Below are 20,326 nucleotides of genomic sequence, written 5' to 3' on the forward strand. Positions count from 1 at the left end.
CCGGTCCGCTCGGGTCCAGTCAGCCCGTCCGCCGGTGCTCCCGGCGCCCCGCCCGCCATCGCGGCCCCGCGCCGGGCGCCCCGCCCGCCATCGCGGCCCGCCGCTCCGCCAACCACCCCCGGCCGCGCTTGCCACGTCCCCGCCCGGCGGGGCCAATGGGCGGGCGGCGCCAGGTGTGTGCTACCTGCACCACGTGGGGCGGGGGGTGGGCAGGTAGCGCCGCGGCCCCGCGCAGAAAAGCCCGCAGCCATTGCGCCTTTCCCAGGGGTGCAGCTGGCGTGGGAGCGGCCGCCGCCCGTCCCGGACGGGGGAACAAACAAACAAAAAAATATAAGGGGAGGGGGGTGGGAAAGGGGGCGGCTGTGCGCCTTCCCCGCGCCAGCTCCTCGGGGAGTGAGGTTGCAGGTGGGGGCTCTGCCGCTTGGGTCTCGCTTGGAAGCGCCTCGGACAGGGAAAGCTTTCGGCGTCTTTTCTTTCCCCTCCCCCCTTTTCTTTCCCCTCTTTTTTTTTTTCCTCTTCCCCCACCCCCCCTTAATCCTTTCTGCTGGCCCGGTGGGACCATGACGGCGTCTCCCGACTACCTGGTGATCCTCTTCGTGTCCACGGCGGGCACCAACGGGGCAAGGCTGGGCTCGGATGAGCGAGAGCTGCTCCAGCTCCTGTGGAAAGTGGTCGACCTGAGGAATAAAGAGGTATTTTCCCCCGAGGAGGGAGCACCCCGGCCTGCTGCTTCCCTTGGCCCCTACCATGATGGGTACAGGTGGGGCAGCCCTCGTACTGGGCTGGTGGTGGGTGCCCCAGGCTGGAGCAGGCTCTGGTGGAGGGCAGGGGCTGGTGATGCAGGTGGGGACCTCCAGCCTGGGGAGCTGATTCGCCGTTCCTCTGCTTTTTCTGGAGCTGGGGCACCTGCATGATGTGCTGGTCCGGCCTGACCACCTGGAGCTGACGGCTGAGTGCCAGGAGATCACCCAGGTGGATGTGGAGAGCCTGGCACTGGCTCCACCGCTGGAGCAGGCATTGAGACAGGTGACACCCCGTAACAAGGTGCTGGTGTCCCTTGGGTGCTCCCTGGTAGAGTAGAAGCAGCATTATTATCCGTTTGTCCCTTCTACCATCACTGTTGGGGACAGTGGAGCCTGGCACAGGGTCACTGCAGACATGTGGACCAGGCAGCTTGGTCTGTGGTGGGCTTTGTGGAGGTTTCTGTCTTGCCTTTTGCTCATTTGCCTTGAGAGGTGCTGAAACTCGAGAGAGGAACATCAGGGTCAGGTGTTCCCTTACCCCGGTCTTCTGCTATGCTGGACCCTGAGTTTCAGCTGAAGGTGGACCCCAATCAGTGTGGGAGGAGGCCAAGTTTAGGTGCCCCCTGAAAAGCCTGGGTGATGGCAGGCCCTGTTAAGGCTTGTAGCTCATGAGTCCTGGGAAGGAGACAGAACTGAAGTGTCTAGCGAAATTGACGATAAGGCTAAAAGGCTGTCTCCTTTCCAACATGCTTGAGTGCCCTGTCTGGAAGGCTCATCTGCCCCAGCACTCCCTCAGGTCTCTGCAACCAGCTTTACATCTCCTTGCAGTATTCCTGCAAATGCTCCTGGAAAAGGACTTTTTTCTGTGATGTGGACCATATGTGTGGCCACATCTCACTAGAAAGGGGGAAAAGGGGCAGTTTCCTTGTTAAGATAATTATCATGAAAGTTATCATGTGCTTAGCTAGTAAGAATCAAATCTACAGAAGTGAAGGACTAGGCTCAAACAAAAAGGAATTCCAGCTTTATGTTCCTGCTGCCTAGGAATAACATGTTACCAACTGATGACGCTGCCTAGTGCAGCCACTCTGTTATCTTTTACATGTGTGTCTTTTTCTGTTCCTGCTTTCAGTTTAATCAGTCCGTGAGCAATGAGCTGAACATTGGTGTAGGTACTTCCTTCTGTTTCTGTACTGATGGACAGTTGCATATTAGGCAGGTTCTGCATCCTGAAGCTTCCAAAAAGGTATGTAGTTGTTAAGTTTGACTCTTAGTGTGCTTTATATGACTTCTTGCAAAACCGATCAACTTCTCTGTAGTGTGAGGGTGCCTCCACACAACCATAGTACAAACATTGCTGGTATGTTAATACACTTACCTGACTAAAAACCTGTCTGTGTGAAGGCATAGACAATGCCCTGCACTTACATAGCCCTGAGATGACTTTTTAAGTTAAAGCAGAAGAAATTTTTTTTTTTTGAGTTAAGTCTTTGAGAAAAGAACAGTGTATTGACAGCATACTTGTAGCTCCTACAACTGTAGGAGCTACAATGGGTTAACAAGTGGGAATTTGGAAATGTTGCCAAATAGTTAACCACCTTAATCATAAACTGTCTTTTGAAATTTTGCATTCACCTTTAGGTTCAGCAACTTTCAACCTGTGTGTAGTCGGTTGACGCTCTAGGGCGGTGCTCACATTTGTAAGGAGCTGAACAGTAGTTTCAGGCAGGCTATGAGCCATGACTAGTCCCATAGTCTATAGAGTTTTCTGTAACTTCAGAGTTGCCAAATCACTAGCAGTGTCATGAGATCCTGCCTACTTTTCATTAGTGATAGAGTTGCAGCAATATGCTGAATCTAGTCCTGAAATGACTGCTTCAATATTAGTAACATCTTGTTTTGTGGCTTGCTGTGAACATGCATTGCTCTGTAACCGAGCTGTTCTGCCCCTCTCCTTGCATCTGATCCGTGCCCGTCAGTTTGCTGCTTCATCTTAGAAGGGGCACTGCTGCAAGTCTGTGCTACTACAAAACTGGTACTGGATGAGTTTGGGTTTAATACTTCTTGGTGCTCTAAGTATTTATACCTTTGAAGGTTTAGAAGAGAAGCAGCGAACATGATTCATAATGAAGGGACAGTCCTTATACGTGTAACTTGTCGTAGGGTATAATGTGGGAACAGGTTTTTAACAGACTTGCTTCTCACTTGTCATGGGTTTATGTTTTATACGGTTAATCTTTCCATGCAATTAAACTATGTGGATAAAAGAAGGGACAACCCTATGATTAAAGCTTGTCTGGTATCAGGGATAGGCATCCTTTTTCTGTATCATCACAGGGTCACTGGTAGGAATCAAATCTTCAACAAAATCTTCTTTTGCTGTTTCGTTAAGAATTATTCATTTGGAATCTGCTCTGTGCTGCCTATAGATTAAGTAAACCAGATGCTTATGAGACCTGTAATAGTTCTTTGGTGAATACCCTAATCCTGAGGTTGAGGTGGGGATTACTAAAATCCAGATAGGCAGAAATGTTTAGGCTCTTGAGAATGTGGGGTTTTTTTCCTTTTAAGATGCCCAGTCTGAACCAATCTAGCAACTCATGGTATCGCAGAATGTTAGGGATTGGAAGCGACCTCAAAGGATCATCTAGTCCAATCCCCCCTGCCGGAGCAGGACCACCTAGATCAGACCACGCAAGAATGTGTCCAGGCGGGTTTTGAACATCTCCAGAGAAGGAGACTCCACAACCTCTCTGGGCAGCCTGTTCCAGTGTTCTGTTCCCCTTACTGGGAAGAAGTTCTTCCTCATGTTTAAGCGGAACCTCCTATGTTCCAGCTTATATCCATTTACCCTTGTCCTATCATTGGATGCCACTGAGAAGAGCCTGGCTCCATCCTCATGGCAGTCACCTTTACATATTTATAAACATTTCAGAGAATGAATTGGCATCAACTGTTCCAAGTGAATGTCAGTGAAGTACAGAACTTGATCTCTTACCGAGAAAGAAAAATAGCCAGGCTAGAACTAGAGCAGGAAATCTTGGCAAGCACAACTGCATTTTCATAAGTTTGTCTTTAAAGAGTATAATTTGCCTAATGCACCTGTCCATATGCGAAGATAAGCCCTAATGTTTTCAAAGCAGAATTTGTTTAAGAGTCTGAACTTCTTTCTTTGGTCTCTCTAAATGTCCTTTCACGTATCCTGTGATTCAGTTATAATGCCAAGATGCTAACTAGTTCTTAAATCACAGAAAGCTCTTACTTCTGGTCTAGAGAGGCATTGCAGACAACAAACAGCTAAGTGGAATATCAAGTATTGTGTCTGTGGGGAAGCTTTGGGCTGAAGAGCTAACTGAAAGAGTAGAGGTTTGTGTTGGTTTAAACAGCTTCCTCCGAGTAGTCTTCATGTCTTCTCCTTACCAGCCCCCCAAAATTTAAAAACATGTGGTGGAGGTAGTGGTGGGGCAAAACGGATTTTACTGATTGCTAGTGGGCATCATAACTTGCTCCTGCCTTCGTACGCTGCAATTTAAAGCAGTCACCACACGCAGACTGACAACCTCTGCATTGTATCAAACCCTCATCTGCACACAGTTGAGTGGTTTTTTTTTTGGTTCTTGGTTGTTTTTTTGTTTTTAAGGGAATAAATATTTAAAGTGTGACTATTCTCTGAAAACTCAGCCTTATCTAGATACCAAAACATCTTCTGCTAGTCTTGCAAAATTTGCTTTGCTCTATAAACTGAACTGAGTGCCCTCTGGCTTTTTACAGTTAAAATTGGAATCAAGAATTGATGATAAATGTTGCAATAGCAGGCATTTGCTCTCCTACATATATATTGGATCTGAGGCACCAGTAATAATAGCGAATGTTTCTCTGGCAGTGAAAAAGCACATTTCTCTTTTTAAACCACACAGAGAGGAAGCTGCTTAAGCAAAAAAGTTTATAAACATGCTTGCATGACTAAGAGCTGTGTGAGTTTCTCTGTAGCAAAGGCTGTTTGTGTTTCCTACTCATTATAAGGAAATTGTTAGAAAGTTTGGTATCTAAAGATAAAGTAAATTAAACTCACCCTAGCTGACAGTAGTTACTTTGTCCTTTTACAGAATATCTTACTACCTGAATGCTTCTACTCCTTTTTTGACTTGCGGAAAGAGTTCAAGAAATGTTGCCCTGGCTCACCTGATGTTAGCAAACTTGATGTTGCAGCCATGACAGAATGTATCCTTTTACACAGTGATGGTGTCTACTGTTGTTACAGGTTTGGGTGAATTTTAGGATAGGGATGCAGGAGTAATGCTTGCAACACATGTTTAGGGGTGGTATAACTTTAATGAGTGACTTGGACTTGTGCTGAGCATTCTAACAAAGATGAAGATAAAAACATACGAGGATGCATGCTCCCATGGGGAAAATCCTGTGTTTCTTGATTTCTGTACATTTTCTGTACTACCTTTGTAGTTTTGTCTCTTTAAAATTTACAGTTTAGTGTAACAGGCATATCTGTTCAAATCGCTGATATGAATCCTAATATTAAAGTTACGAGGTTGCTTCTCGCATCAATTAGATTTTTATTTTATTTTCAGGTAAGAGTCAATGTTGGGAGATCATCTTAATTTTCAGGAAGGGGAATGGTTATTCTTGATGTGAACTTGTAGTGAGTCTTTGATTCAGGAGTGAGCTTAAGGCAGGGATGCTGTTGGCACACGTGCTATTTAGTCTCATGGAAGCTGTACATGTTGCACCTCGCAAGGTGACGCTGGGCTGGCAATAAGATGCAGTCAGTAACATTTCATTTCCATTTTCAGTGATAGAGATGTCTAAAATTATGGTCTAAATAGTCTTAAGTGCTATGTGACTTAGTCCTGTCTGGCTCTTTACTAGACTTAGCTAGGTTTTGTTTGCATGCCATGTACAATTACCAGAGCCAAAACTGGGGCTGTGAATGATTTGGCTGTACCTTCTTCCATGCTTCCCCAATGGCAGCCTCTCCCATTGCTGCAGGCTCCAGTCCTCATCTCAAATGTACTCTCAGGCATGGAAAACACTTGACTTCCCTACTGACCTACTGAAGCTGTGACCACAAAAGCTAGCTAGTAAGGAGGGATAAAGGAATTTGGGAGTGTTTTTTAAAATATTTTTTATTGGATTATTTTGTCATTGTTTTTAATAACTTTTTTCCTTTGACTAGCTTATTGTGTCCATAGAGTGGTTGCCATTAGGAACTGATATTTTTCAGACTCAAGTCTGTAGCTTCTGAATAATTTTGGGCTTTTGCTGCAGGACTGCTGTTGCCTGGACTTTGTACCTGTGTTGGGGATGTTAAAATATCTATGTATGTATGGATTTTTTTTTTTTGTGTTTAACCATAAGGTTGAATACTGGAGACTGTCTGCTCTGCTTTGCCATCTGCAAATTAAGATTAATCTCCCATAGTGAAGGGGCAGAAATCACTTCTCCCCCTACTTTGAGGTAAAGCAATACACTTAGTGTAGGAGTGTGAATTTTCATGTAGAAAAGCTAAATAAATGCTTGTGTTGCATAGCCTAGAAGCTGGATGATGGAGACTTCTTAAAGTTATGCTCAAAAGCTTAATACATTGTTTAGGGATGCTTTGACATGAGCAGGAGACGTTAAAGACACTGAGTTACTTCAACTGTTTTAGAGATGTCTTTTCTTTCTCCTTGTATGAATGTCTGGTGTACATCGTGCCACTGGAAGCAGTCATATAACTGTAGCCACCTGGAGTGCCACTGGTCAGTGACAGGCTGCGTACTCCCTGCCTGCTGGGAGAGGGGAGCCGACCACCCTGCGTTACCCAACTGTCAGGAAGCCCCTGAAGAGTTAGTACCATCTGAGGGTGGTTTTGGCAGTTGCCAACAGTATTTCCGCCAAGTTCCTAGAGCCTCAGTGAGTCTATCCAAATGCTCTCAGCTTGACTCCGAATTCTGGATGTGGTATGCTTCTTAAGGTATATAAGCCTAAATAACTTAGTTCTGGTTTAATATTAATCTTGTGGTTTGTCTGGTTTTGTAACTGCTGATGCTCTTATTTGTAAACTTGCTGTATTTGTGCAACATGGCTGAAACTAATTGTCTCTGCCCTATATTGCTTGAGAGTGTTGTGGAGTGGAGAATGCAGAGACAAAAAAGGAAAATAATTTTTATTTTCCTTTTATTGACAAATATGATGACTTTCTTCTCGCCTTGCTGAAATGTGCCAACTTAATCTCCTTGGTGTCAGAAGCTGTATAAGTTAATTGCACTTGCAGAGTCTGGACATGCATGTAATGCTCGAGATAAAAAAAAAAAAAATAATTGTTGAAGCAGGTGCTAAGTCCAAAGACTCGTTCAAACAGTTTTGTGCAGAGATTTTTTGCTTTCCTTCTTCATGTAAGCAGGATAGCTACTTTCCTCCTGAGACAGTTAGATAGAAGAGAAAACGTCTAAATGAAAAGCAACTTGGATTTGAAGTGGATATGCTGGTGTGGGGGACACAAAAACAAGTAAAAACAAACGGAGTAGGTTGAAACAAAGTTGCCGATCAATGCACAGAATCTGACCAAGCTCTTGATATTCTTGTAGAAAGCGCAGATCTTCCCCCTGTAGCTAAAGCGGCTGCATGAGGAGAATCTTTCATGACTTGTGCCACAAAAACTATACTGGCCCAGGTTCATTAGCATTTGGTGGGGATAGAAGGTTTTGGTTAAAGGTAGAGTAATGACTAGAGGTGCAGAAGACTTGTATTTAAAAACTGGTAGGAACCGGAATAGAAGGATTTGGGGGCACATCCCTTCATGTACTTATGTCTCCATTTACTTGTGTGTAAGATGGTTGTGATTAGTGAGAAGAAGCTTGTGTGATATGAAAGAGGTAGGGGAAAGCTGGGTATTATTGTACAGTCATTTAAATTATTAAAAGTCTTCCAAAAGCTTTTATTTTGATGGGTAACATTTGATTATCCATTTGCCTGTGATTTGTTGTTTAATGTACTCTATTGCTCCCAACAGTCAGGGGCGATAACTTCCTACTGCACAGTCATTCAAGATACATATTCCAGTGTATAACACACTGGATAGTTGGTGCTCAGCTATGTATTTCTTGCAGACAAGGCAAGCACAGTCTTGAAAAAGAGCATAGAGATATTAAGCCAAATAACTGGCTGGATTATTCTTCCTTTAGAAGGTACTGCTGGGACTTACTCTTTCAGCAAACTACTTAAAATTGTGTACAGCAATGAAAGCATTCCACATCCAAGAGCTCAGGTGGTGGAAGCTTTACATCTGTCGTGTATCCCCCCCCACACACACCCCAAGAAATTATAAATTTCAGGTACTAACAGCCACTGATTTCTGTTAATTCAAGGTAATCAAATTTCACGGCATTTAAAACATTTTAGGGACCAAGAAAGAACTGAGACTAGTTGTAACTGTTAGCCCTGAGTGCTGCTGCTGCCTAACTTACGGTCTCAAAACAGTTTTTGGTGTAGGAGACAGTCTTCTGGCAGACTTTCTTTAGTCAATATTGTGTAAGAGTTGTGACAGAAGAACAATTATGAGAAATTTTGAGTAACAAAAAGAACGTGAGAGAAGCGATCATGTTCTGGCAGAGAAAGGAACTCAGGTCTGTCGAAATCTTTTTTTTTTTAAACATGTGTAAGTATACAAAAGGAGCAGGGCTGTTCTTGCACCCTCTGTACCTCCCATACTTGCTGCACTTCTCAATTTGCAAAGCTTGCTGAGCCAGTTTTCACTGCTGTGAGTGCCTTCAGGGTGGAGTGAACAAAGCTTGCATGACTATTCCTATTCGGTCTGCAGAAGACTCATCCTTTGCCTCAAGATTGGGTGTGCAGAAGCCATTAAATGGCAAATAGCTCTTGCTTCCTCCAGTGCTCCACTCACTTCTGAACTGGATTTGTGAGGGTAACTCCTTACTAGGAGTATCTACTGGATGTTGTCAGTAGAAATACAAGCATACTTCAGAACAGCCTGCTTATTGTGCTGGATACTGCAATACTGAAACTTGGTTGGTTTGGTTTTGTTGGGTTTTTTTTGACCTGATGTCTTGAAAACAGTGATGTGGAGCACAGTTATAACCAATAGTACTTAACTCTGGCAATAAAAAGCCCATTATTGGGTATTACTGGAGAATCTTGCGTATTGCTGTTTGTGTTTCCTGTGATAGTACTCAGGAACTGGTTAATATCAGATTACCTTTCTGCAAAGTAGTATTTAAAAAGATGTAATATTCTGCCTGAAGAGACTTAAAAACAGAACAAAGGGGGAAGAAGATCAGTGCAGAACACAATTGCAATACTAGTTCATGTCGTGTTGTCTCAGAGCAAAGTTAGTTGTTCAGTATTTCTTTTGCATAGTTAAAAAAGGAGTTGAGAGACTGAGAAATGGAAGAGAGTGGGAGGGAAGAAGTCTTGGAGGGCACTGGCAGTGGGTGAAGCTGTGGTGATGAATCAGAGGGAATTATTTAGAAATTTATTCCATCTTATATAGTCGATCCTGATGTAGAATATGCCTTCTCCCCCTGCCCCCTTTGCTAACTTGCTGAGTGGTGCAGGAGGTGGTACCACAGCTGTGCAACAGCATTAAGAAGTTCCTTGTTTCCCATCCTGCCTTGTAATTCAGGAGTGTCTCTTGCCCATTGCTTCATTTAGAATAATATATGTGCATGCTATTGCGTATAGTAGCTTTAGACAGCCAGGTCTGTTTTCTAACACATCCTCAAATGTGAACTTGGGTTTATCCATTGCAATCAACTCCTTCCAATTGCCCAGGAGAGGCAACCTTTAAATATCACTGTACACAATCACATGTGTAGTCTCCTATCCCTTCACAGAACAAGACGTGGGTTTTATAAAGACTATTCCATTATCAGCTTTTTCCAAAGTATCCATAGTTTCTAGTGCCTCCGTTGATAGCAGTTTAGCTTTATGTAGTCAGTCCCGTTCATTAGAACTCAGCTTAGCACTTATTTAATGTTATTGTTAACATGCTCCTTACATGTGCAGAAAACTACCAATTTTCTTCTCCAGTCTTGCCTAAAAGCCTTGCTTCAGAGCTAAAAGTGTGAGTGACTTCTCATTCCTGCTATTGTTGATGACTTTCTTCCTCCCCTTCCACTGTGTTTATATATAATCTAGAGTTCCTTGGCACAACTGACTCCCTCTGTCTGAACACCTGGTACCAACTTCTGTTTGCACTAGGGCATTCTTAGAAGCTGTATCTCCTGTTGATCAATATTTTCAGTGAAAATGTTATCTGAAGAAAATGAATGTGGGGTGGGGGAGTTTGTTTTCCTTGTGTGACAGTCTTGCTTCAAATTCCCAGCCCCTTCATGCTGCTGCATTCCCCTCTCTGGCAGCTAATCGCTTGTAGAGATCTTTGGCTCTGCAAAGAGGAAATATTGAAATGTCTCTTCATTTTTGACACCACAGTCTAACAGCCAAGCGCATGTGTGTGCACATGTGTATGCATGTCCCCTGCTCCAGTAGCTACTGAAACTCCTGCCTAATTTCTCTTGATTTTGACAGAGGAAAGATAACATTTCCAAAATATTCATTAGAAAATTGTCAGACAAGACCAGGGTTCCAATACCTGCGTCTTCAGCAGCTTCTAGTTCCCTGGATGGGCAGCAGAGACTCTGTGCAAGTGCAGTGTGGAGCTGTTAGATGCTGCAGGGGGAAGGGTGTCAGGAAAGGAGGAGAAGCATTCCTCTGCCCTGGTGCACAAGTGCCCAGAAACATCTGTGTGGTGCTGATTAAGCACCCTCCCTACAACGGAGTCTGTTTGTGGATTATTTTTCTTTTCAACCTCCCTTCCCCAGGGGACGGGGGAGGAGATGAGCTTGAGTGTACAGCTTGGGAAGAGATACTGCAGTGAAGAAGTTTATTCTTTGTCGTAAATACTGATAGTCTCTTAAACCATGCTTTGAGGTTGTTGCATGTGGTTTGTTCAGGATTTTTAGCTTGGTTTTTAAGAAAACTATTTAATGTTCTCATTGCTTTACTACATAGAAGGTACTGGCAGGGTGGGTAATGGCAATGGTTAGAAAACTGTATTTAGTTAAGCAGTTGGAGGGGAGGGATCGCTTATGTAAGTCATCTGGTTTTTAAACCATGATAATTCACTTAGTCTTACAAGAACGTTTGAAGTTTAAGCACCATCCTCTTACTTTCTGTATTCCAATATATGCTTAAAACCAGCAAAGCCTCAAAATCAAATGAGCCTCAAAGTGTATTGTGTTGGCACAGCAGCTTTCCTTTCCTTGCTATGGAAGTGGAGTTCCTTAATTCAGCTGAAAGCGTTTTTCATCTCCACGAGATAACAGTCAAAAACAACTAAAAAAAACAAATCTATGTTGTAGGAGTGACTTGCAATCATCCCACAAATAACAGGGAAGACTTTCTTTCACAGTGAAATTTGTGCCACCTCCCTTGTTGATGAGATGATATGACAAAGCTGGTGTGTGGTGTCTAACAGAAGCTGTTGTTCTGTTCCCTGCCCTTCATGTAGGCATCTGCCAACTCAAAATGCGCTCAGCTCTGGGTGGACAAAGCTTTTTTTCTTTTAAGAGGAACCTTGCTATCTCGGACTGAGAAGAAACTTTTGAGCACCAAAATGCAGATGCTTCTGAGCATTTGAAATGTGTCTACTATAGTTTTTTTGATATGTGGGCAAACAATTGGTGCATTTGACTGTTTTGAATGTCTTTCATTACTATACAGCTATGCTAGGATAGGTCTTGTTTAAGAAACTCTTTCACTTTTGCGCTAAAGTCTTGATGCAAAGTGATAAGAGAAGTCAAGAAAGCAAGTCTTATTAGCCAGAATGCTTTATGTTTTACTTCTGTTCCTGTTTTTTTGGTTTTTTTTACCCTACACACCTGAAAGAAGGAAATGTGAGTGGAAAAGACCTTTTTAAAAACTTGCTTTGAAAATGATGGAGTAGATTTCCAAGTAATCTTACAGTTCTGTAGCTTGGTGTTAGAGAGGAGCAAATATGACAATGAGCAGAAGAGATACCATAGTAAACTCTGTTTAAAGTTATGTGAAAAAGGACAGTATATGCAACTTAAATCAGACTTCCTTTATGAACATGAGGTTTTTATCTGATCATTTAACAGCCTGTCTTTCCAGGACAGAACACTTCCTGCTCTCTATTGGCAGGAGAGCTTATCCTTGCTATCATCTTCCAAAATCCTTCAGATCGAAGAAGATACGGATTATGAGACTCTGTTTTGTCTCTTGGTTATCTACAATGGTGCACTTTTACCAGATTCTAAAAATGCTTCTGCGTAACAGCACAAAACTTGGGTTGTAACTTCTCATAGGCAAGATTTAGATGAGGTGCCATTTGTGAATTTTGTCAGTGGTAAGATGTTTATTCTACTTTGGGATTTACTTGTTCAGAAAGCATGTGTTATCCTCCTATTTCTGGACCTTCTAGTTGATGGTTTGCTGCTTCTCCTTCCCCAAACCTCCTTAGAGGTTAAAGATGATGTTAATTAAAGAGGACAGGACTCCAGTTTCTTCCACATGCAAAAGTGTATCTATCTGTCAAACATACGTAATGCATGAGTATATTAAATATATATATATTTATGTATGTCCTTATTATGGGGCGTCATGTCCCCAGATACTTTCTGGAGTGACCTCACACTCCTGTGGGTGGCAGTAGTTAAGAGGCCAAGGCAGAACAGCTGATGATTCCAGCAGCAAAATGGGTTAAATCTTCCCCCGAGAAGTGACTTAACCATCAAGGATAACGTGAAAGCTTGTTGCTCGAGCAGGAAGCCAGTTAGAAATCTGTTTGGTGGTGATTGACTTAACTCCAGCATGAAGATTTAAATCTTGACAAGAACAGTCCAGCATTTCCCTATGGAGCCTCTCAAGTTGAAGATATGGGGAATATTATTTTAAGGCTAATATCTGAACCATACAGTAAGTGGTCATGATGTATGAGTTTTCTCTGTTGCTTGCTTCTTTTTTCCTGCCTGTCCTGTATGTTGAGAGAAATGAAAATAACTTTCGCTATATTTCATAGATCACCGATTTTCAGATCCAGAAAGAGTGAACTACAAATTTGAAAGTGGACCTTGGTAAGTTTCTTCTCCCTCTTCTTGCTGCCACCCCTCCTCCCCCTTTTTTAAAAGATACTGCTTAGATAAGATGTACTTCTCTGTATTCCTAACTTGCAAATAGCTGTTACCATTTATCTTGCCAGTGCTGTGGGAATCAGTTAGATGCTCTAGGTGGGAAAGGGAACAGATATTCTATGATCAGATGCAAGCAAGTTTTCTTGCTAGGCTTTGGTGTTGCCTGTTAGCTGCTGGTAGTTCTGGGTTCTGCTAATAAGTGCAGATATATCTGCTTATAATGGGTATTGAGTGTGCTGTGCTATTAACAAAGAACGTAAGCATTTTTTCAGAAGTAATCCTATTGGTGCTAGCACACTCTTCTTGCAATTTGCTTCACAGTTACTGAATACACATCACGATTTATTCTTTTTTAACAGGGGAGAAGTATTTCCATAAAGATACTGTGCTACCAGTAAATTGCTTAAGTGATAATGATTGTCTTTTTCCCGAATATGTTTTAAACATAACACTTTATCTACTTTTGATGATTGTTTTGATGATTATTTTGTTGTTTGGTTGGGTTTTTTTAAATGTAATCATGTTTTTCTATGTACAAATACAGTCTTTACTCAGTGGTTTGCTGGATACTCCCTCTGCAGTATCACAAAAGCTGGTGTTAAACTGATCTTATTTATATTCCCATCTTGCATGAATACTCGCTTCCCTCTTCCAGATTAAGGAACTCTCATAATGGTAAATGATGCCGGCACTTTTGAGCCAAAAGAAGCAAGAAAAGAATGCAACAATATTGGCAGAAAGTATCCAGTGAGATTAGCTCAGGGGTCATATTTTAGCATTGTTCTAAGCTTTTTCCCTTTCACTAACAAAATCCTGGGATGAGGTAGAAGATTCCCATCTTATTTGTGATAGTGAGAAGTACAGAATTAGGAGGCAAGAGGGAACAGTTTGGGACAGACACCTATGGAAAAGCCACCCGAGATATTAAAGTATGAGTGAGAAACCTAACTCTTCCATAACAAGACATACCACAGCCTTTTTCTGAGAGGGAGTCCTCTGCTGCTGAACAACCCTTCATCTGCTTAATCAGTCACATAATCTCTTCTGTTCAAAAACCTGTCCTTGCAGTAGTCAGAAAGGCAGCCTTGGGTAGCTGTGAGTGTTTTGTTGTACATGGCACTTAACAAATAAGAGAACAAGAGGCTGCGGTAATGACCATTATACCTGGCTTTCTGTGGCTGAGCTATTCCCATGCTAAGCAGCCAGTGTAGCCTGTAGCTATATTAGTCTCTAGTAGCACAATGATGGCCTGAACAAGCAATGTTAAGGCTAAACTCTTTGGACAGGAGTCCTCTTGTGCTGAGTATAACCCTAAACAGGTTTGGTCTTGGCTTGTGACTGGCTCTTACACACTGTCACAGTACAAATAATGAGCACTAACCTCAGTTATGTCTAACTGCTCTGCTTCAATTTCTGCCTAGCTAAGATTAGAATACCAAGTCCTTAATCTTATACCAGTAACCTTGTTCAGGCGATGGAGAAGCACAAACCATTGGTGTGTCAGGAGTGGGGAGTAAATTGGGAACATGACCGAAGAGATGAGAATTCAAGGAGCAAATGTGGTGAAGCAGGAAAGGGGAGCTGGGAAAGGGGTAGCTTAACAGAGCAGACATTCCCTGAGGAGAGACACATGCAGTGGCTTTGGATGAGGGTGGCACTTACTCCTCACTGCCCTGGCAGTGTCATCCAACAGACACGGAACTGTGACAGAGCCTGTCCCTGGAGTACAGGTGACAAGCAGGGAGGGTGGTGTGTGGCAGATACTACAGGCAGATGTCTGCTTTACTCCCTCTTTCTGTGCCTGCAGCAGCAAGATGGAACTCGTGGACGACAATGCTGTTATCCGAGCAAGAGGATTGCCGTGGCAGTCGTCTGACCAGGACATAGCGAGATTCTTCAAAGGCCTAAATATCGCCAAGTTAGTAGCTCAGAATTTACCTCTACATTCGTAGTGCTTCATCGGTGTCAGTCATGGATTTCTACCTCTCTTTTGATTTGAATCTTGCAGGGGAGGTGCTGCGCTCTGTCTCAATGCCCAGGGTAGGAGGAACGGGGAGGCTCTTGTGAGGTTTGTAAATGAAGAGCATAGAGATCTAGCGCTACAAAGGCACAAGCATCACATGGGGAGCCGATACATTGAGGTGCGTGACACTGGCTTTGAGATCCTCTTCTCGACAGGAGTGCAAATAGCATGCCAATCACATGTTCTCTTTTCTTTCCTTAGGTATACAAGGCAACAGGTGAAGACTTCCTTAAAATTGCAGGAGGTAATTTTTAGGGGGTGAGAAGGGAGGATTTGTTCCATTAGTATATGTAACTAACTTCTGGCTGTAAACTGCTCCTGTTGGATACGGCCTTTCATGTTCATTCTTTGTGTCGATGACTACGTACTCTGCTAGCAGCAGCCCGAGATGTTCCATGATTTATCTGTCCATCTTTGTCTTCCACGTTCTTGCCATTTTCAAGCAGCCTGTCAAATAAGGATTTGATCAGTCAGGGTGATCTTGCATGTGGGCTTAATTTGTTAGGTCATCTTCTTAACTGAAGGGACCTAAACATTATTGATTGCTGAAAAACAAAACCAGAGTAGTTTTTCAATGCAATATGACTGCTGTTGCTGTGGAGACTTGCACGTAAAAGCAAACAGATATCACAATGTAAATAACAAGGGATTTATGGAACTGATTTTCTTCAAATCAAATCTTTGCCTTAAACTAAAGGGGGAATTTAGGAGTAATGTCTATTTAAGGAGTATATTGAAATATTAGCAGCCTTGAAGTGAAAGGCTGTAAAACTTGCTCTACAAACCCTCCTGTGGTCTCTTTTCCTCCCCTTTGTGACTCCAAGCGTACAGAATTTGAGTTAAGATCCAATAAGCTGTAACGTATCTACAGTACTACCTTAAGGTCCTTGTTGGCTCCTGACAGAGATTTGTTTTGGGGATTGTAAATGACTAAATGGATGTCTGAGGTTGAGGTTTTAGAGTGGGAGAAGCTATTAAGCTGTCAAATAAATAGCTAATTGATAGTCTTGGTAATAGTTGCACCATTCAAAGTAAAGACATTGCACACTGACACTGGGGGCAAAAGTGGTGCGTGTCTGGCACAACCAAACTTCTTTGCAGAATGAGCTAGCTGTAAGTGAAAGGACCACATTAAGATGTGAAGTTGGTTAGCAGCTAGCTTTGGTTAGGGTAGCGTTTTGAGCATCAGTGTTCTCCTAGAGATACTGAAAGTAGAATTGGTGGACTTTGACGGTTTTATCAAGATAGGATGAAATTCCAGAGCTGTTTTCAACGTGCCCTTCCAACTTTCCTTCCCAGCACAATGGTCTGGCTACTTGGTTACCCAGTTACTATATTATGGCTTCAGAGCATGTTGAAGGTTATTTTTAAGTTAGAAAGGCAAGGTTCATGGTGGCACAGGTACCACTCGTGCAAGAGACTCACAGACTGTGCTTTCCTTGGGCTCTGAACATTGTAAGTACTTTCTATGTTCCCTTTGATAAAAGATTAATCTCTTCCAATTGATGGAGTAACATTATTAAACTTTATGGTATAGAACACTTCCCATTATTTCTAGTTTATCAAAGGGACATCTTTCCTGACTTTGGAGGCAAATATTGTTCCACCTGATCAAAAACTGTCTGTGGGGAGGAGGTGGTATGCCAGAGTTGCTCATGATTTTGTGTCGCTGCCTAGACTTAAGTGCTTCTGTACATCTTTTTGTTAAAGGTACTTCCAACGAGGTTGCACAGTTCTTGTCGAAAGAAAACCAAGTGATTGTCAGGATGCGAGGTCTTCCTTTCAACGTAACAACAGAAGAAGTGCTGACGTTCTTTGGCCAGCACTGCCCTGTAACAGGAGGAAAGGAGGGAGTCCTGTTTGTCACGTACCCTGACAGCAGGCCAACAGGGGATGCCTTTGTGTTGTTTGCTTGTGAGGAATATGCACAAAATGCACTGAAAAAGCATAAGGACTTGCTGGGGAAAAGGTACATTGAACTCTTCAGGAGCACTGCAGCGGAAGTTCAGCAGGTGGGTGTAAAGCTTACAAACATTGGCTTCTTGTAATCCAAACTCCTACTTTGGCATACAGCAGTGGAAGCAAATGCTGCTTGGCCATGTCTTGAAAGCTTCTCTTCTCTCAGTCTTGAATATATATATATAATATATATATAATATATATATATTTCTCAATCATATATATACACTTTTGGGGTTTTGGCTTCCAATAGCTTCACAAACAGCAGTTATAGCAGAAAGTTTTTGTGGGTCTAGTGCTTTAACGCTACAGACACTGAATTTGCTTAAGTCCAATGATGGTTTATTCAAGACAAATCCTGATCTTTAGCAACAAATCCTGATCTAAAAGACTTATCTTTAGTCACTGGCACAGAACACCAGAGCCTTTTGATGTAATTGTCATCTTTGGAGCGATGTATCTGAAGAGTCTTACGAATTGCCTCTAAGGGCAAGTCTCAGCCATCTTCTGCCAGCACTGGGTACTTAGCAGAGGGTGGCAGGACTTTGTGAAACTGGTCCTGAAAAGTGCCTCTTCTTGCATTAACATGACTTTATGGGCCATTAATTGCAGTTATGCTGTCAGGGAAAGGAAGAAGGGCTGAGAGAATTGTTTATGTATGTCTCCAAAGATTTGTAGAGCTTCAGCTGAGGTCACTAACTTATGACTCTAAAAGGTCTTGTCTATGATGCAAATAATGGCCAACTAATAGCCACATTGTTGTAACCAAGCAGTAGCCCAGCTCTGTTCCCCCAAGTATGTAGAGGTTTCAGCGCCTCGTTCAAAGGGTGACACTAATGATGTGAAGGCATAGCTGCAACACTCACTCTTGTCATTGTATTTTTCTCAAGTGCTCTCATATGTTTCTTTGTTTATCAAAACCTTCTGATAGCTGTATAAATGTAAATGAATCTTAATCTTGCTCAGAGAAAGTTAAAGGGTAGTGATTGAATATTCAGAGAACTCTTGACCAGGCAGAGTTTTTACTGTTAAAATTAGTAACAAGAAATCTCAAAGCATGACTGATACAGATACTGTGACTCAGTAACACCACCTATGTTACTTGGTGGACTATTGCATCTCAAGTCAGGGCTGTTCGGTAATGAAATATGCTTCTAGTTCCAAGACTCTTCTGAAGTTTTGCAGAGGAGATATTTTGGGTAGAAGTGTCACCATGACTCTCTGCTTTGGGATATTTTTTCAATAAAAATACTGTAGAAATATAGGTTTCATGTTCTAGGATGTCTTCTGAGAGTTGCATAACAGTTCAAGTAAATTCTCCAAAACAAAATGATGTTTTTCAAGACAAAATGATCCAAAGATTTACTTTAAAACATACAAATTCTAGGCACTGCTGTCGTGGTTTAAGCCCAGAATCTGGCTCACTTGTTTCTTAAAATACTGCCCAGAGTGAAAACAGGTGGCATTGGTGTTATGCTCAGTTCCTCTGAGTTGAAGAATAAGTAAAGAGGCTTTCTGTAACCTCTCTGTTTTTCTGTTTTGCACAGGTGCTGAACAGGTACTCTTCCACGCCTCTCATTCCTCTCCCCACACCTCCTATTCTTCCAGTATTACCTCAACAATTCGTGCCTCCCACTAACGTCAGAGACTGCATACGTTTGCGTGGTCTTCCCTATGCTGCTACTATAGAGGACATCCTGGAGTTCTTGGGGGAGTTTTCTACAGATATTCGGACCCATGGAGTTCACATGGTACTAAATCACCAGGTCGGTAGGCACCGCGTTTCTAGCCACTCTGTGCCAACTGCCTGTGTATATGTGAACACAGTCCTTCTGATGCTATCAATAGGGAAGCACCTTTGGGATTGACACTAATGGCATTAATTAGCTTCCAGCTCTCCTCTAAAAGTGCACTGATAATAGACAGGTTGGCTTATTTGAGTCCTGCTGCACCAGCTGCTGCATTTGCTTTAGAGTGGTTTGTTACTGAGACCCATGTGCCTAAAGCTAAGCCGCAGTCCCAAGACCCCAAGGGGTTGGTGCTCCCAGAGCAGCAGTTGTGATTCTGCCCAGTTCATTGGCTTGAACTGCAGACTGCCGCTCAACCGTATGCATAATTTCTCTTGTATGAAGCAAAGAGTATCTTCAAGACAAAAGCGTGGGCAATGTTAGCTCTCAACGGAGTGGTTTGCCCCTGCCTTGCTGAACAATGTGCCTCAGGTATATTTGAGGACGAACGTGACTGCAGCCTTTTAAAGACAGGATTTCCTATGGCATAAGTCAGCAGCTGAAGCTTTGGGTTTCCTGAGCTGTGTGATTGCTTTCTTTAAACAGTCACAGCTAAGCACTAAGATTAACAGCTCATTGGCATGTATAAACAGTCATATCTTTGCCATTGTTTTCTGGAAGCAGTTTCTACCAAAACTTTTTAGACAAAGGATTGTGCATTCTTGTGATCTCCTGTATCTGCTTAATCTTTGTGGCTTTAGGAGGAGGAGATGGCAGCTCCTCTATCTGTATGGAGATGCCCTGAGTGGTTGCACTGATTATGCTGTTTATTGTGGTATAAAAATTGTTCTTCTAAAATTTTGTTTGAGACTAAGCCTAAGCTGAAACTACAAAATACTTCCTTGTCCTGGAGTAGGGCTTCTGTGTTTCTGAGGTGTGGGGAAGCAGAAGGTACTATAGTTATTCCAGTACCTCTCTATCTGAAGAGGCTCCTGTGACTGTGAGGACTTGACCTGGCCAAGTCTGGAGAACTATAAGGAATGTGCAGGGCTGGGAGAGGCTGAGAAAAGATTCAGATGTTAAAGCACAAGTAGCGGTTTACAGTAGTATCAGCCCTTGCCAGCAGTAACTAAAGAATCTTGAAGAAATCGGTGTGTGTCTGTAGTCCTGAGGGCTGTCTGACACCCCTGCCCAAAGCCGTCAGATTTATTTTTTTCCCCCAGATACTGCTTTTGCCTGACTATTAGATTTTTATCTTTCTGCATCCTCCCACCATCCTTGGTTTCAACCCTCTAATCATGAACAACTATGTAAAGGATGGTGATAAGGTTGTTCTTCCCTCTGAGACTAGAACTGGCCTAGAACTTCAGTTAGAGCTGGCTTCAGACATTTACCTCTGCTTTTGGCTACCTCAAGTCAGCAGCTGCATGTGCCTAAAATGACTCCTCCTCGTTGCATATCCCACTCGTTTACAGCTGTACATAAGAATAGCTTTTTTCTCCACAAGCTCGTACTGAGCCTTGGGCTAGTAGCCTTCTTAAACATCCCAGCCCATATTGGCCTTAAAATTTTAAAATCTCATTTAACATTTGGCACTTGACTGTATTTAGCCTTGAATTTTAAAATCACAGATAATAAACGTGGATTAGATCTTCCAATTACTAAATTGGTAAGAGCAGGTCACAAAGCACCTATGTACTGCTGAAT

The 20,326-nt window shown here is 42.7% G+C and overlaps 1 protein-coding gene across 1 annotated transcript in view; it reads left to right on the forward strand.

The window, feature by feature from the left end:
• Positions 1-560: 560 nt before the first annotated feature.
• Positions 561-20,326, forward strand: part of ESRP1 (epithelial splicing regulatory protein 1) — a 32,470-nt gene continuing 12,704 nt past the window's right edge. The window contains exons 1-11 of the mRNA XM_086609464.1: positions 561-692; positions 898-1,026; positions 1,876-1,989; positions 4,850-4,964; positions 12,597-12,695; positions 12,799-12,853; positions 14,718-14,828; positions 14,919-15,051; positions 15,135-15,177; positions 16,644-16,945; positions 18,440-18,658. Coding sequence (XP_086465590.1) covers positions 561-692; positions 898-1,026; positions 1,876-1,989; positions 4,850-4,964; positions 12,597-12,695; positions 12,799-12,853; positions 14,718-14,828; positions 14,919-15,051; positions 15,135-15,177; positions 16,644-16,945; positions 18,440-18,658 — 1,452 coding nt within the window. The remainder of the gene's footprint in view (positions 693-897; positions 1,027-1,875; positions 1,990-4,849; positions 4,965-12,596; positions 12,696-12,798; positions 12,854-14,717; positions 14,829-14,918; positions 15,052-15,134; positions 15,178-16,643; positions 16,946-18,439; positions 18,659-20,326) is intronic.

This window comes from Tauraco erythrolophus, chromosome 3 (assembly GCF_009769465.1).
Source record: "Tauraco erythrolophus isolate bTauEry1 chromosome 3, bTauEry1.pri, whole genome shotgun sequence".
Lineage (NCBI taxonomy): Eukaryota > Metazoa > Chordata > Aves > Musophagiformes > Musophagidae > Tauraco > Tauraco erythrolophus.